General features: G+C 51.1%; 1 protein-coding gene across 1 annotated transcript in view; it reads left to right on the top strand.

The window, feature by feature from the left end:
* Nucleotides 1-13,039, top strand: part of Ge-1 (Enhancer of mRNA-decapping protein 4 homolog Ge-1) — a 327,116-nt gene that overhangs the window by 109,544 nt on the left and 204,533 nt on the right. The window contains 1 exon segment of the mRNA XM_045757261.2: nt 4,259-4,489. Coding sequence (XP_045613217.2) covers nt 4,259-4,489 — 231 coding nt within the window.

Genomic DNA, 13,039 nt, shown 5'->3' with positions numbered 1-13,039 from the left:
AAAAGGGATCGCAATGTGAATATTAGTATGTATTTACTTTGTAAGGCTGAACAGTGTCAGTCACACTTCATCATTATAAAACCCAGCATATTTCAGCCTAAAATATTATATTGTATATACAACTTAGTGGGTTTTATCATGATTTAGTGTACTGTTGTATTTAATTCTTTTTGGTCATAAGTCTGATTTCATAGATTTCAGGTTTTGTCCTATGGTGTAGCATGCATATTAAAAAAAAAAGACTGCTTGTCTTGAAGTTAAAACAGGATTCAAAACACTAGAAGCAACACATTGAACTTGAGAAAAAGCATTCAAAAGACTTACAGCATCTATCATCAGCCCTTCATAATTACCTGAAATAACTGGTAGACAGTGATTGTTAGTCACTTTGGCCCCAGGCACCTTAAGGCCGTGGTAGACAGCCATGCATTAGAGATGATCTTGGCTTACTGAGAGCAAATACCACCAGATTCCATCCACCCTCGTCTCCTCCAGAATCCATCCACCCCCGTCTCCACCAGAATCCATCCACCCCCGTCTCCACCAGAATCCATCCACCCCCGTCTCCACCAGATTCCATCCACCCCCGTCTCCACCAGAATCCATCCACCCCCGTCTCCACCAGAATCCATCCACCCCATCTCCACCAGAATCCATCCACCCCCGTCTCCACCAGAATCCATCCACCCCCGTCTCCACCAGATTCCATCCACCCCCGTCTCCACCAGAATCCATCCACCCCCGTCTCCACCAGAATCCATCCACCCCCCCTACCATTGGCCACCATCAATATAATGGAGAGAGCAGCTTCTGTGGCTAGCAGGACTGGATCCAGACTACTAATCATGGGAGACTTCAACCATGGGAAGATAGATTAGGGGAACAGAGACCCACATGGAGGACCAGACACATGGAGAGCTAAGCTGCTGGATGTGGCAACAAGAAACTTTCTAAGTCAACACGTCAAGGGACCGACAAGAATGAGAGGAGAGGATGAACCAGCCTTACTTGATCTGATATTTACCCTAAATGAGTTGGATATAAGGGAAGATAAGTTGGAAGACCCCCCTGGGAATGAGTGATCATAGTGTATTGAGCTTTGAGTACCTGGTTGAGCTAGGAATTATCACCCCCAAAAAAGAATTGGGAAACAAAGGGCTGGCGTACCGAAAGGGAAACTATGAGGAGATGAATAAATTGGGACTGTTGCTGTTGTTGCAATAGGCCCAATTGTTGGGCTGGATGTTGGGCCGGATGGAATCTCACCATGGGTATTGAAAGAGAGTGCAGGAGCTCTTTGCTTGCCACTCTCCATAGTGTATAGTAGGTCACTGGAAACGGGAGACCTACCAGAAATATGGAAGACTGCTAATGTAGTCCCAATATACAAAAAGGGTGACAGACAAGAGGCACTGAACTACAGGCCAGTGTCCTTAACTTGTATACCATGCAAGGTGATGGAGAAGATTGTGAGAAAAAACCTAGTAACACATCTGGAGAGAAGCGACTTTGTGACAACCCATCAACATGGGTTCAGGGAGGGTAAATCTTGCCTTACAGGCTTAATAGAATTCTACAATCAGGTGACAAAAATTAAGGAAGAAAGAGAAGGATGGGTGGACTGTCGGAAAGCCTTTGACACAGTACCCCATAAAAGGTTGATGCATAAGCTGGAGAAACAGGCAGGAGTAACTGGTAGGGTGCTCCAGTGGATAAGGGATTACCTTAGCAATAGGAAGCAGAGAGTTACAGTGAGGGGTGAGACCTCAGACTGGCGTGAAGTCACCAGTGGAGTTCCACAGGGCTCTGTACTCGGACCTATCCTGTTTCTGATATACGTAAATGATCTCCCAGAGGGAGACTCGTTCCTCTTAATGTTTGCTGACGACGCCAAAATTATGAGACGGATTAAGACAGAGGAGGACAGCTTGAGGCTTTAAGAAGACCTGGACAAGCTGCAGGAATGGTCGAACAAATGGTTGTTAGTTTAACCCAAGCAAATGTAATGTAATGAAGATAGGGGTAGGAAGCAGGAGACCAGATACAAGGTATCATTTGGGAGATGAAATACTACAAGAGTCAGAGAGAGAGAGAAAGACCTGGGGGTTGATATCATGCCAGACCTGTCCCCTGAAGCTCATATCAAGAGGATAACATCAGCAGCATATGCCAGGTTAGCTAACATAAGAACGGCCTTTAGAAACTTGTGTAAGGAATCTTTCAGAACATTATATACCACATATGTCAGATCAATCCTGCTAGTATGCAGCTCCAGCATGGAGTCCATACCTAGTCAAGCATAAGACTAAACTGGAAAAGGTTCAAAGGTTTGCCACCAGACTAGTACCCGAGCTGAGTGGTATGAGCTACGAGGAGAGACTACGGGAATTAAACCTCACTTCGTTGGAAGACAGAAGAGTTAGGGGGGGACATGATCACCACATTCAAGATTCTCAAGGGAATCGACAGGGTAGATAAAGACAAAAGCGGCTTCGTCTAGTTGCCTGCCTATGTCGGACTTAAAGGTTCTCTGGGGGGGGGGGGGCGCTGTGGTGGTCCTGTCCGGAAAGGTAGTGCCAGGTCTCAGGGTTCCTTTGGTTGTCATAAGCCGGTAGTGCCACATTCGGGACTTGCACTTCCTGCAGAGCCTTCGGCATCTGGTTGGCGCAATGATCACTCTAAGTGTTGGTCAGGCTCTAGTAGGTATCGTCAGCTCTTTCGGTGGTCGCCTCGTTGATGGGGTGATAGGGGGGAGGCTCGCACTGTTTGCTCTTGCCTGTCCCATGATTCGTTGGCATTTTGGGTCGTTTCCTCCTTCCGCCTTCCCCAAGCACTTCGCTGTGCTTGGTGTGCCACGGCTGCCGTGACTGGGGTCACGCTTTAGGTTGTTCCGAGTTCCCTTCTTCCCTGTTCCAGGGTGTGATTCTCTCGGGTTGCTGCGGGTTGGTTCGGTCCTGCCAGCCTGCTGTCTGTCACTGTGCCCAAGTCGTAGGTTGGTTGGCTCTGCGTTCCTTCGTTGATGTTCCTGGGCCTTGTCGGGCCTGTGTGGCCTTGGGTTGGCAGTTGTAGTTTTTGTCTCCGCTTCGCGTAGTGGTGTATGCGTCTTCTTCCTCCCAGGTTAGATCCCTCTAGTTTTCGTCTTTGGGCACGTAGCTCTGGGGAGCCGATGGGGCTCCCTCCAGAAACCCAGGTTTGAAAATAATGAAACACCATTTTCTGGGTGAGACCCGGAGGCTCCCCGGCAACCTTCCCTCCTGGTTGGCATGTTTTGATGTCCAGCCTCAGAACTGAGAGGTGGACATCAGAGGTGCCTGGGGGTCTGGGGCACCACCTTACCCCTACCGGAAAGGAGGATCTGCGCAGACAGCAGCGCGTCTCCGAGTATTACGTCATACTCGTTTGCCTGTTTCTGTGAGTTCTGTTCACTTGTTTGGCTTTTTGTCACAATTTTCACCAGAATTGGGGTTTGTTTCGGGATGCTTACCTTTCTGGGTGTCTGACCCGGTCGCTGGCAGACATAGAATGCTTCCAACCCCACGGGGGTTTCTATAGGCAATTGCTCCTCGTGCCTCTTCTGAGGGAGCCAGGTTCTGGCTCGTGGTCCCCGGTAGGCCCACAGAACTCCTTACACATGACTGATGGCAAAGTCTGACATTAGCATATCAGCCTGGATAGCTCCGAGGAACCTCTGGGGAGCCTCCGGGTCTCACCCAGAAAATGCCATTTCATTACATTCAATGCTGTTTTTTTGTAGATGAAAGCAGCATTAGAAGAAGGAAATGGCTGAAGCAATGTATTTTTCCTGTCCTAAAAAAAAGGATCAGGTTACCAGGTTACCACCACGAAATTATGAAAAGTTCAGGCTATGAAAAATATATAAATAAAGCTTTGCTTAGATTCGTATCCTGGCCGGAGAGGATTGACTGCATGCCAATCCTTAACTGTACTCCTCTGTTCACTCAGCTGTGAATGGGTACCTGTTTAAATGATTGGTGGGTGATATTCCATGGAAACTAGTTGGTAAAGCTTACCATGAGCTGTGGGAAGAGAAAGCTCTCTACCTACTAACTGAAGTCAGCAGTCACCTGCTCTTGTACCCATCTGGGTGTAAAAAAAAAATATGACAGTGGTTAATACTTGTTATACATAATCCTTAAAATTTTCAAAATGGTATGTTAACTTGATGTCTAATTACATGCTACAGTTAAATAGTTATACAAGACAAGATGGGATTCATTGAATTTTTGTGCTTTAACAGGTCACCCCTATCCCCAGCAAGTATGATGTGCCATATTCAGCAGACTTGGAAAATGCTGCTTTGTCATTATTGTTACGTTGTGGCTCTGGAACCCTCATGCAAAACAGTGAGTCTGAGAATAATAATAGGCTTAATATATTGGGATCAGTTGTATCTGGGTCTTCGAAATCTCCGCCTGCTACTGTACTGCCACCTCCACCGTCTGGCACTCCGTCACCAAGAGGTCTACAGGTTAGTAATACTGTATGTTATATATCTGTTGCTTGTGTAAAGCTGTGGCATTGGAAGTGATGGAGATTAAAAAGTTGAAGTATAATTTAGGTGCACCATTCCAGTGTGGCCACCTTGAGAGCAGTCATGCTCTCAAGGCAGTCATGCTCTCAAGGCAGTCATGAAAAGTGTCGTACAGGATTTAATCCTTCCACTTCACAGAGTATTAATTACAACTGAAAATATAACACAATAATTAAACGAACAATACTGTAGGTACTCAACAAAGGTTGAGGTGTTACTTCACATAAGGGTTTTCTGTGGAGAGACCCTTCGGCTCCCCGGAGCTATATCGGGCTGATGAGTATATATTAGACTGTGGCAACAGTCATTCGAAGGAGTTCTAAGCCTACCGGGGACCAGAGCCAGAACCCTGACCCCCTCAAGAGAGGCACGAGGAGCAATGGCCTAAAGACACCCCCCCCCTGTAATTGGAAGCAGTCTTTGTCTGCCATCTACCAGGTCAGGCACCCAGAAAGGTAGGAATTCAAAACAAACTACTGCTGGTCAAATAAATTGCAAACCAAAAGCCAAACTAGCAACAGAACTCCCCAATCAAAACCAAGGAAACAGGTATAGCGTCACCACAAATGCCGCGCATCCGTCTGCACAGCCCCCTCCTCCCCAGGAGGGGAACGGGGGGGGGGGGGTTTCCCAGACCATCCATGCCGGCAACTCTCCTCAGTTCAAGAGGCTGTTGTGTTGGTGATAGGTCGATCGCTCTGGCTCCACTCTTTGCGCAGTGCTGCAGTGCGGTGTTGTTGCTCTGTTTTAATGGTGGTGTGAGCCAGATGTAACACAAGAGTACTGGGGCTGCATGCACCTAGGGCCACCTTCCCTGGGTGCCCCGTAAGTACTGCCTTTGCGGCCTCAGGGTTATCTTCCATGAGCCGTTCAGGAGCTGCTACCTCCGTGTGGTTCTGTCGCTGCTCGGTGATTGCCTGCCCTTGGGGGTTCATGCTGGGGTGGTTCTTACTCCTGTTTTCCTTGGGTTAGGAGGTAGTTTCGTTGCTAGCTGGGGCACGAGGTACTGTGCAGCTGTTTGATATACGCATAGCGACTAGTTCTGTTCTCCTGAAGACGTTGTGCTTTTGCGGGATTTTTCTTTTGTTTTGTGTTGCCTGGCGGGGGTCTGCCAGGTGTGGTTGTAGGACCACAGGTAGGTTTTTGGTGGCCCTCCACTAGGTCCCTGTGCTTGCACACGTCGCAGGGGTTCAGCTTTTAGATTGTTTGCTTGGTAGCTCATGGGATAACCGGTTAGCAGTACCTCGCCTGGGCTTCCCTTAGCAGTCAGCCTAAGGGCACTGGAAACCCCCATTGTGGCTCAGTGGTCCAATGTATGAGACCTCTGAGTTCCACCTCGCCTTGTGCGAGTTTGAAGGTTACTCTGTCCCCCTGTTTTGGGATAACTTTCACCATCTGCCACCGCCTTGTTGCTTGTTGGGGTCAGTGACACCTATGACCCATAGTTATACGAGTGGTGTTCTTGGTTTGTACTCCATTCACCCAGTCCACTGAGACTGTGATATTTGGGTGCAGGCAGTTATAGCATTGCATGCAAGGTTTAAGTTGCAGCAATGTGCGAGGTTAGTTGCCTTTCCGGATACCCCGCATCTGCCCCGCTGAATTATACTGTAGTGTGACTCAGGTGGCTTCGGGGATTGCCCCTAGCGGATCGGCGGCAGAGGCATTCGCACCTGGTCCTCCTGCCGGAGATTTTGGGCCACGCCAGCAGGCCCCCTTCATCCCTGCTTTTTCTCCAAAGGCAGAGGGTTTGGAGGACGGCTCGGCCCCAGGTCCTGACATGGAGGATTCCAGGGCTGGGGAGTTGACTTGGGGGGGGCCTGAGCCCCACTTGTCCCTGCTTGGGTGTTTGGTACCCTCAGTGCAGGGCTTGTTGTTACTGGGGGAGGGGTTTTTTGCTTTCCCTCTCCCTGTACGATTTTGTTAGGAGTTCGACTCCTCCCCGGGTTGGGGTTCCCTTGGGTTTTTCGGTTCCCTCCTTCTGGAGTATTTTTTGGCTTCCCACATCCTACCGAGGAAGGTGTGGGAGGCCCCTTGCGGCTTACCTCCTGCGAGACCTGGATTACGCCTCGATAATGAGGCCTTCTTTTTTTAGTTTGGCTCTTCTTTTCTTTATTGGGTGCATTACTAAGTGCCAGAGTCTTCCAGGCTGTCAGACTGCCTTTTCTTCTTTGGGGGGCTTGGCATTCGTCCCGTCAGAATGCGCACTTGAATGGAGAGATTTGCTTACTGTCGTTCAGGTTTTCCTGGGGGGTGAGTTGGAGCACCTCAAGGTGTGCTAGTTCGCTCCCGTCCTTCCTTATGATATCGGCTAGGTGCGGCTTCACATGCAGGTTCCCTTTCGGCATCCCTGGTGGCCGAAGGATTTGTATGCATGTGGGCACTTGGCTTCAGTTCTTGCCTTCTTTTCTCCTGTTGGAACTGTCTTCGGACTGTCTCGTGCTGGGTGTGGAGGAGCTGGGTTCCTGTGCCAGAGTCCGGTGTGCTTGCTTCGGCAGCTCGGGTGCCGGCTTCTTTGGTGAAGTTGTATGCACCGTTTCTGAGGTAGGCTGGCGTCTGTTCTTCGCTTCTCACCTCGCGTGCTGACAGGCGGTGCTCGTCAAAATTTTGGAATCGTCTTGGGCCCTAGCTCTTAGATATTCATCACCTTTTTGTCCGTTGCTGTTTGCAGAGTCTGCAGTGCTGCTTTTTCTGCAGGCGGCTTTGTCCTGTGATGGCCTTTGTCGGACTTGTAGGTTCTCCTGGGTGGGTCATGGAGGTCGTCGTAAGCCAGTAGTGCCAGATTCAGGGCCAGCACCTCTTCTGGAGCCGTCAGCGATTCTGGTTGGCGCAGTTATCGCTGTTAGCGTCGGTTGGGCTCTCGTAGGGGTCATTAGCCCTTTCGTGGGTTACCCCGTTGATGGGGCGATAGGGGGGAGATTCATGCTGTTTGCTCTCGCCTGGTCCCACAATTCGTGGGCATTTCGAGTCATTTCCTCCGACCTGTGGTGGCATTGGGTCGCTCCTCCTCCTCCTCCTCCTCCTCCTTCGGGGGGATCAGGGCTGGCATGGCGGGCCTCTTCTCCTGTCCTGTTAGGTCTTCCAGGGGTGGGTTTGCTTGGGTGTGGTTCGAAACGACAACGTCCCTCAGGTGGGTTCCACCTGTTTTCAGTTCCGAAACGGGACTGTGAAGGTCTGTGATTCATACTGGACTTGTCTAGTCTGAATCATTGGGACTTTTGCCCCTCCTTTCGGATGACCACTCTGTCTCAGGTCCGCCTGCTTTTGGCACCCCTTTTGGCACCGGGTGCCTGGATCGTGTCTCGGGTCCTCCGGGACGCGCTTTGGTTTTATAATGTTATTGTACGCGTCCCGATTCATTCACAGTTCAGTGACTGGCTCAGGTTTTGTCGTGGGTAGACAAACTTACCGCTTTCATTGCCTTCCAATCGGCTTGAATCTGGCACCTTGAGTGTTCACACGCCTTACCGGGTCGTGGTTACCTGTTTGCTTCTGTTAGGGGTTCAGGTTCTGGCTTACCTCGATGACTGGCTGGTGTGGGCTCCCAGCCAGTTCTCGTGTCTGCTCGCCAGGGATTTGGTTCTTTCCCAGCGCGCCGGGTTTGGGTTCATGGTGATCTGGAGGAAGTCCCTTTTAGTTCCCTCTCAGGTCCAGACTTGGCTGGGTCTGGTGTGGGACTCTCGGACTGCTTCCTTGTCTCCATCCTGCGACGCTGTTGCAGCTGCGGTCCTGCCGTATGGCTGTTTTTGGAGGGCACCCGGGTCACACGTCGGTTGTTTGAGCGGCTGTGCAGGAGCCTGAACTTAGCTGTGTTGGTCTACCCATCGGGTTGGATCCGGCTTCGGCAGATGTTCTGGTTTCTTCAGGGTCGTCCCTTCTGCTGCCCTCACGATTGATTGGTTCGGATCTCGGGAGCCTTACGTCAGGCTGCTGTGTATTCGGCTTCCCCTGCGGGTTTTTCGGGGTTCTGTGCTGTGGCGCCTCCCCGAGCCCTCGCTCTCTGGTTTACGGATGCCTCGTCTCTTAGCTGGGGTTTTGTGACAAGTGCTCACTAGGCCGGCCAGGGTCAGTGGGGTCCTTCCTTCCGTCAAGCTCACAGTATGGTGAGGGAGTTTGCGGCGGTGTGGCATTGGCCTCAGAGGATTTGGGTCGCTCGAGGTGCAACAATTCGGCTTCTATTTGGACTGCCCCAGTGGTTCATTGCCTGAACCGCGGGCGTTTGATGTGGTCCTTGGTTCTTTGGGGCTGGTCGCTTCGGGTGACTCGTCTGCTCAGTTTTCGGAGTTTGGCTCTCCTGGCGGTTCATGTTCTGGGGGTGTCAAACGTCCTCGCGGATGGCCTGTCTCGGTTCATTCCCCTTCCACGAAATGGGACAATCGACATCGACTCGTTCAGTTGGCTCTGCAGGACGTACGGGTATCCAGAGGTGGACTTAATCGCATCGACGTGGTCAAGGCGTCGACCCAGACTGCGTGGCCATTCGGGGTCGATGCCTTTCGGCTGGACTGGTTGAGGAGGAGTTTACCTGTACCACTTCCCTCCTATCCGGTTGTTGCTCAGGATTCCTAGGCTCGGTTGGAGACTTGCCAAGGGAGCGTAGCCCTGTTGCCTCCTTGGTGGTCGGGCCAGCCTTGATTTCAGGCGCTTCTTGCTCGATGTCCAACCCATGAGTCTTCCTGTGGCTCAGCCTCTTTCAGCAGATTGGTCCGGTCCAGTTACATGGCTGGTTCGATCTTCTCCAATCTTCACGTCTGGTCTCTTTGACGCAGGTGTATCACCACTTGTATGGTGATCAGGTGGCTTAGTTGATGGTGTCCCACCTGCGAGTTTTGTCTAAATGGCTCTATGAAATTTCCTGGCGGTCCTTACGGCAAAGTTTTTGTCTCTTCGTAAGTTGTCTTCGATTCTAATTGGGTTGTTTTTGTCCTTTCTCTCCTAGTTGTTTCAGGACTGTCATTGTGTGCCGGCGGAGCCGCTGCAGCTTACTTTCAGGTTGGATGTCTCTTCTGCTCCGTTCCACAAGCGTTCTCGGACGTTGTTTTACCTCCGGCCTGCTCAGTGCGCCGCCTGAGCCGTCCTGATCATTGGACCGAGTGCTCTTTTCTCTCTTCTCCTCTGTTTGTGGGGGGCCCTCGGTTCAGGACTGTTTTTCTAAGGCTCTTTTCTTGAGGGCTTTGGCCTCTGAGGGTCGGGTTGGGGAGTTTCATGCTCTCCTCCAGCGTAGGGTTTCTGCTCTTTCGGTCCTGGTGGTCGTTTCGTTCGTTTGCAGCCTTCTCCTTCTTTTATGGTGAAGAATCAGTCTGCTGCTTTCCAAAGGGGTCCCTGCGTTGTTGATGCTTGGTTGGTTCGACTGGGGTGTATTATGTTTTGTGTCCAGTTCCGGCTCTTCGCCGGTATCTGCGTACCGGCGTATCTGGTACGCCAGTACACAGATACCCCCCTGCCACGATGCGCCAAGGCCTCCGTGACAGGGGACATGCTTTGGGTGGTCCTGGTTTCCCTTCTTCCCTGTTCCAAGGTGTGGCTTCTCCCAGGTCGTCCGCAGGATTATTCTGTCCAGCCAGCCTGCGGTCTATTCCAGTGCCCATGACGTTCGTAAGTTCGCGGCTTTGGCTGCTGTTTTTGGGAATATGTCCTGGGCTGACATTCGGGCACGGGGCTTATGAAGGTCGAACAGGTTCCTGGCTGCACAGTATTTCGTTTATGTTCCTGGGCCTTCTCGGGCTTGTGTAGCCTTGGGTCGCAGGGTACAGCCATTTGTCTCGACTCGAGTTGAGGAGCGAGTGACGACCGCCTCCCGGGTAAGTCCCTCTTTTCTTTATCTTTGGTTAGGTAGCTCCGGGGAGCCGAAGGGGCTCTCCACTGAAAACCAGCGTTGAATGTAATGAAACGCCATTTTCTGGGTGAGATCCGGAGGCTCCCCGGCATCCCTCCCTCCCTCCGATCAGTGTTTTTTCGCGTTTTTTGATACTCGGCCTCTGAAGTGAGGAGAGTTGCCGGCATGGAGGCCTGGGACCCCCCGTTCCCCTCCTGGGGAGGGGGGGGGGTGGCGCAGACGGATGAGCGCCGTTTGCGGTGACGTCATACTTGTTTCCTTGGTTTTGATTGGGGAGTTCTGTTGCTTGTTTGGCTTTCGGTTTGCATTTTATTTGATCAGCAGTAGTTTGTTTGGAATTCCTACCTTTCTGGGTGCCTGACCTGGTATCTGGTCCCCGGTAGGCTTAGAACTCATTCATTTGACTGTTGCCACGGTCTAATATATACACATCAGCTCGGTATAGCTCCGGGAAGCCTCTGGGTCTCACCCAGAAAATGGCGTTTCATTACATTCAACGCTGTTTTTTTTTTATACATTGTTTATTATCTGATTTTGTTGTAACCTTTACATCCTGGAGAGTGCATACCCTTCCCTAACTATGTGAATATAGAATAAAATTGGTCAACAAATAAATGTCACAACTCTCAGAACTTGGGACTATGAATTTTTTTAGCTGATTTTTTCAGAGATTTCAAACTCTGTTTTCTTTGTCTCATTAGGTTGTTTTGATGATTAGGGACCAGATTAGGACTTTTTCACTTATATAATGTATACCCTAAATATATTCCACAATTCGTTATAATTATATTATCCCTTTTTTTGGGGGTTGGTTATTTTTTCTTGGGGCGGGGGAGGGGTTGTCTTGGGGCCTTGGGCCCCTCTGAGACCGCCGCTTGGGTTTTTGTATCCTCGAAGCGGGGCTTGGTGTTACACGGTGTGGGGTTATCTTTAGCTCCCTCCTTGTACGAGTTGGATTTGGCGTCTACCCCTCTCCGAGTTCGGATTCCATGACCCCCGGCAGTTCTTTGGTTCCATCTTTACGAAGATTTTCTGATTCCCAGTGGGTGCGGGACGTCCTTGCGGCTTACCTCCTGCGCGATCCAGATTTTGCTTTCGTGATGGATACGCAGTTCTTTTGTGTGTGGATCTTCATGTCCTTACTGGATTCGTTACGAAGTTCTGGAGTCGTCCGGGTTAGCAGATTGCCCTTTCTTCTCTTTGGAGGGGTGGCACACGTTCTGTCGATCCCGCATGCTTGAGTGGCGGGAGGCTCAGACGGCGTTGTATGTTTTCCTAGGGGGGGGTTACATTTGAGCATCTCAATGAGTGCTTGTTTTCCCCTGCCACTCCATGGGATGTTGGTGTGATGCAGGTTCCTTCCCTTTTATCTGCATTGGTCGCGGAGGACTTGCATGCTCAGGGCCTGTTGGCTTCAGTCCTGCAGTTCTTCTCCCTCCTTGAGCTGTCTTCGGACTGGCTTGGGGTGAATGTGGAGTAGCTGGGAGCCGCTTCTGGGTCTGGTGCATTGCCTTCGATGGCACCTGTGTCGTCTGTGCTGTTGAAGCTGTCACACCACTCCTACTGGATGCGGTTTCGCGTTTTTTTGCTTCTCTGCTTGCGTGTTTGCAGGTGGTGCTTGCTTCTTCCTTGGAATCCGCTTGGGCCCTAGCTCTTATATTATCTTTGCCCTTTTGTCCGTTGCTGTTTGCAGAGTCTGCGGTGAAGCAGTATCTGCAGGCGGCTTTGGCTACTTGCCATCCTATGTCAGAATTGTTGGTCCTCCAACAATTCTCGTGGGGGGCATTGGCTCGTGAGGGGTCGTGCCAGGGCTCGTGATAGGGCTCGGGGTTCTTTCTCTTGTGGTAGGCCAGTGGTGTCAGGTTCGGTGTCATCCGTTTCTGTTCGATTGCTCTTTGCGCCATATGGGTGTTCGTAAAGTGCATTGGCCCTTTCGCGGTTCGTCCCATTGACGGGGTGGTGGGTGGGGAGGGTCCCTCAATTTGCTCGGGCCTGGTCCCACAATTCGTGGGCCTTTCGGGTCGTTTCGTGCGGCCTGTGGTGGCATTGGGTGATTCCCAATGCCTTTTCTCCTGGGCTCTGTCAAGCCATCTTGGAGTGGGTTTGCTTGGGTATGATCAAAACGTCCTCATCCCTCAGGTGGATCTCCTGCCTGTTTCCAGACCCGAAATGGGTCTGCGCGGACCTTCGGTTCATTCTGGACTTGTCTCGTGGGTTTGAAGTCCCACATGGGTTTATTGATGTGGGGAACTTCGGTGAATTTGTCTGAACCAGTGGGTTTATTGTCCCTCCTTTCAAATGACTATGCTGTCCCAGGTCTATGGAGCCGGGCACTTGGATGGTGTCCCTGGACCTCCAGGATGTGTATTGGAACATCCTGATTCATCCGTACTTCAGAGTCTGGCTCAGGTTTCGTGGTTGGATGTCAAGGTTACCACTTTCAGTTGCCTTCCATCCAGGGTAAATGTGGTGCCTCGCGTTTTCACTCGCCTTACTTGGGTTGTGGTGGCCCGCCTGCATCTGTTAGGATGTTCGGGTTCTGGCCTACCTTGATGACTGGCTGGTTTGGGCTCCCAGCCTGTCTTGTGTGTCTGCTCTCCAGGGATTTGGTTCTTTCTCAGCTCGCCGGGTTCGGGTTCTTGGTGAACTGT

This window comes from Procambarus clarkii, chromosome 67, assembly GCF_040958095.1.
Source record: "Procambarus clarkii isolate CNS0578487 chromosome 67, FALCON_Pclarkii_2.0, whole genome shotgun sequence".
NCBI classification, from domain to species: domain Eukaryota; kingdom Metazoa; phylum Arthropoda; class Malacostraca; order Decapoda; family Cambaridae; genus Procambarus; species Procambarus clarkii.
Note: the sequence above shows the minus strand (reverse complement) of the source record. Positions and strands in the feature narration are given on the sequence as shown.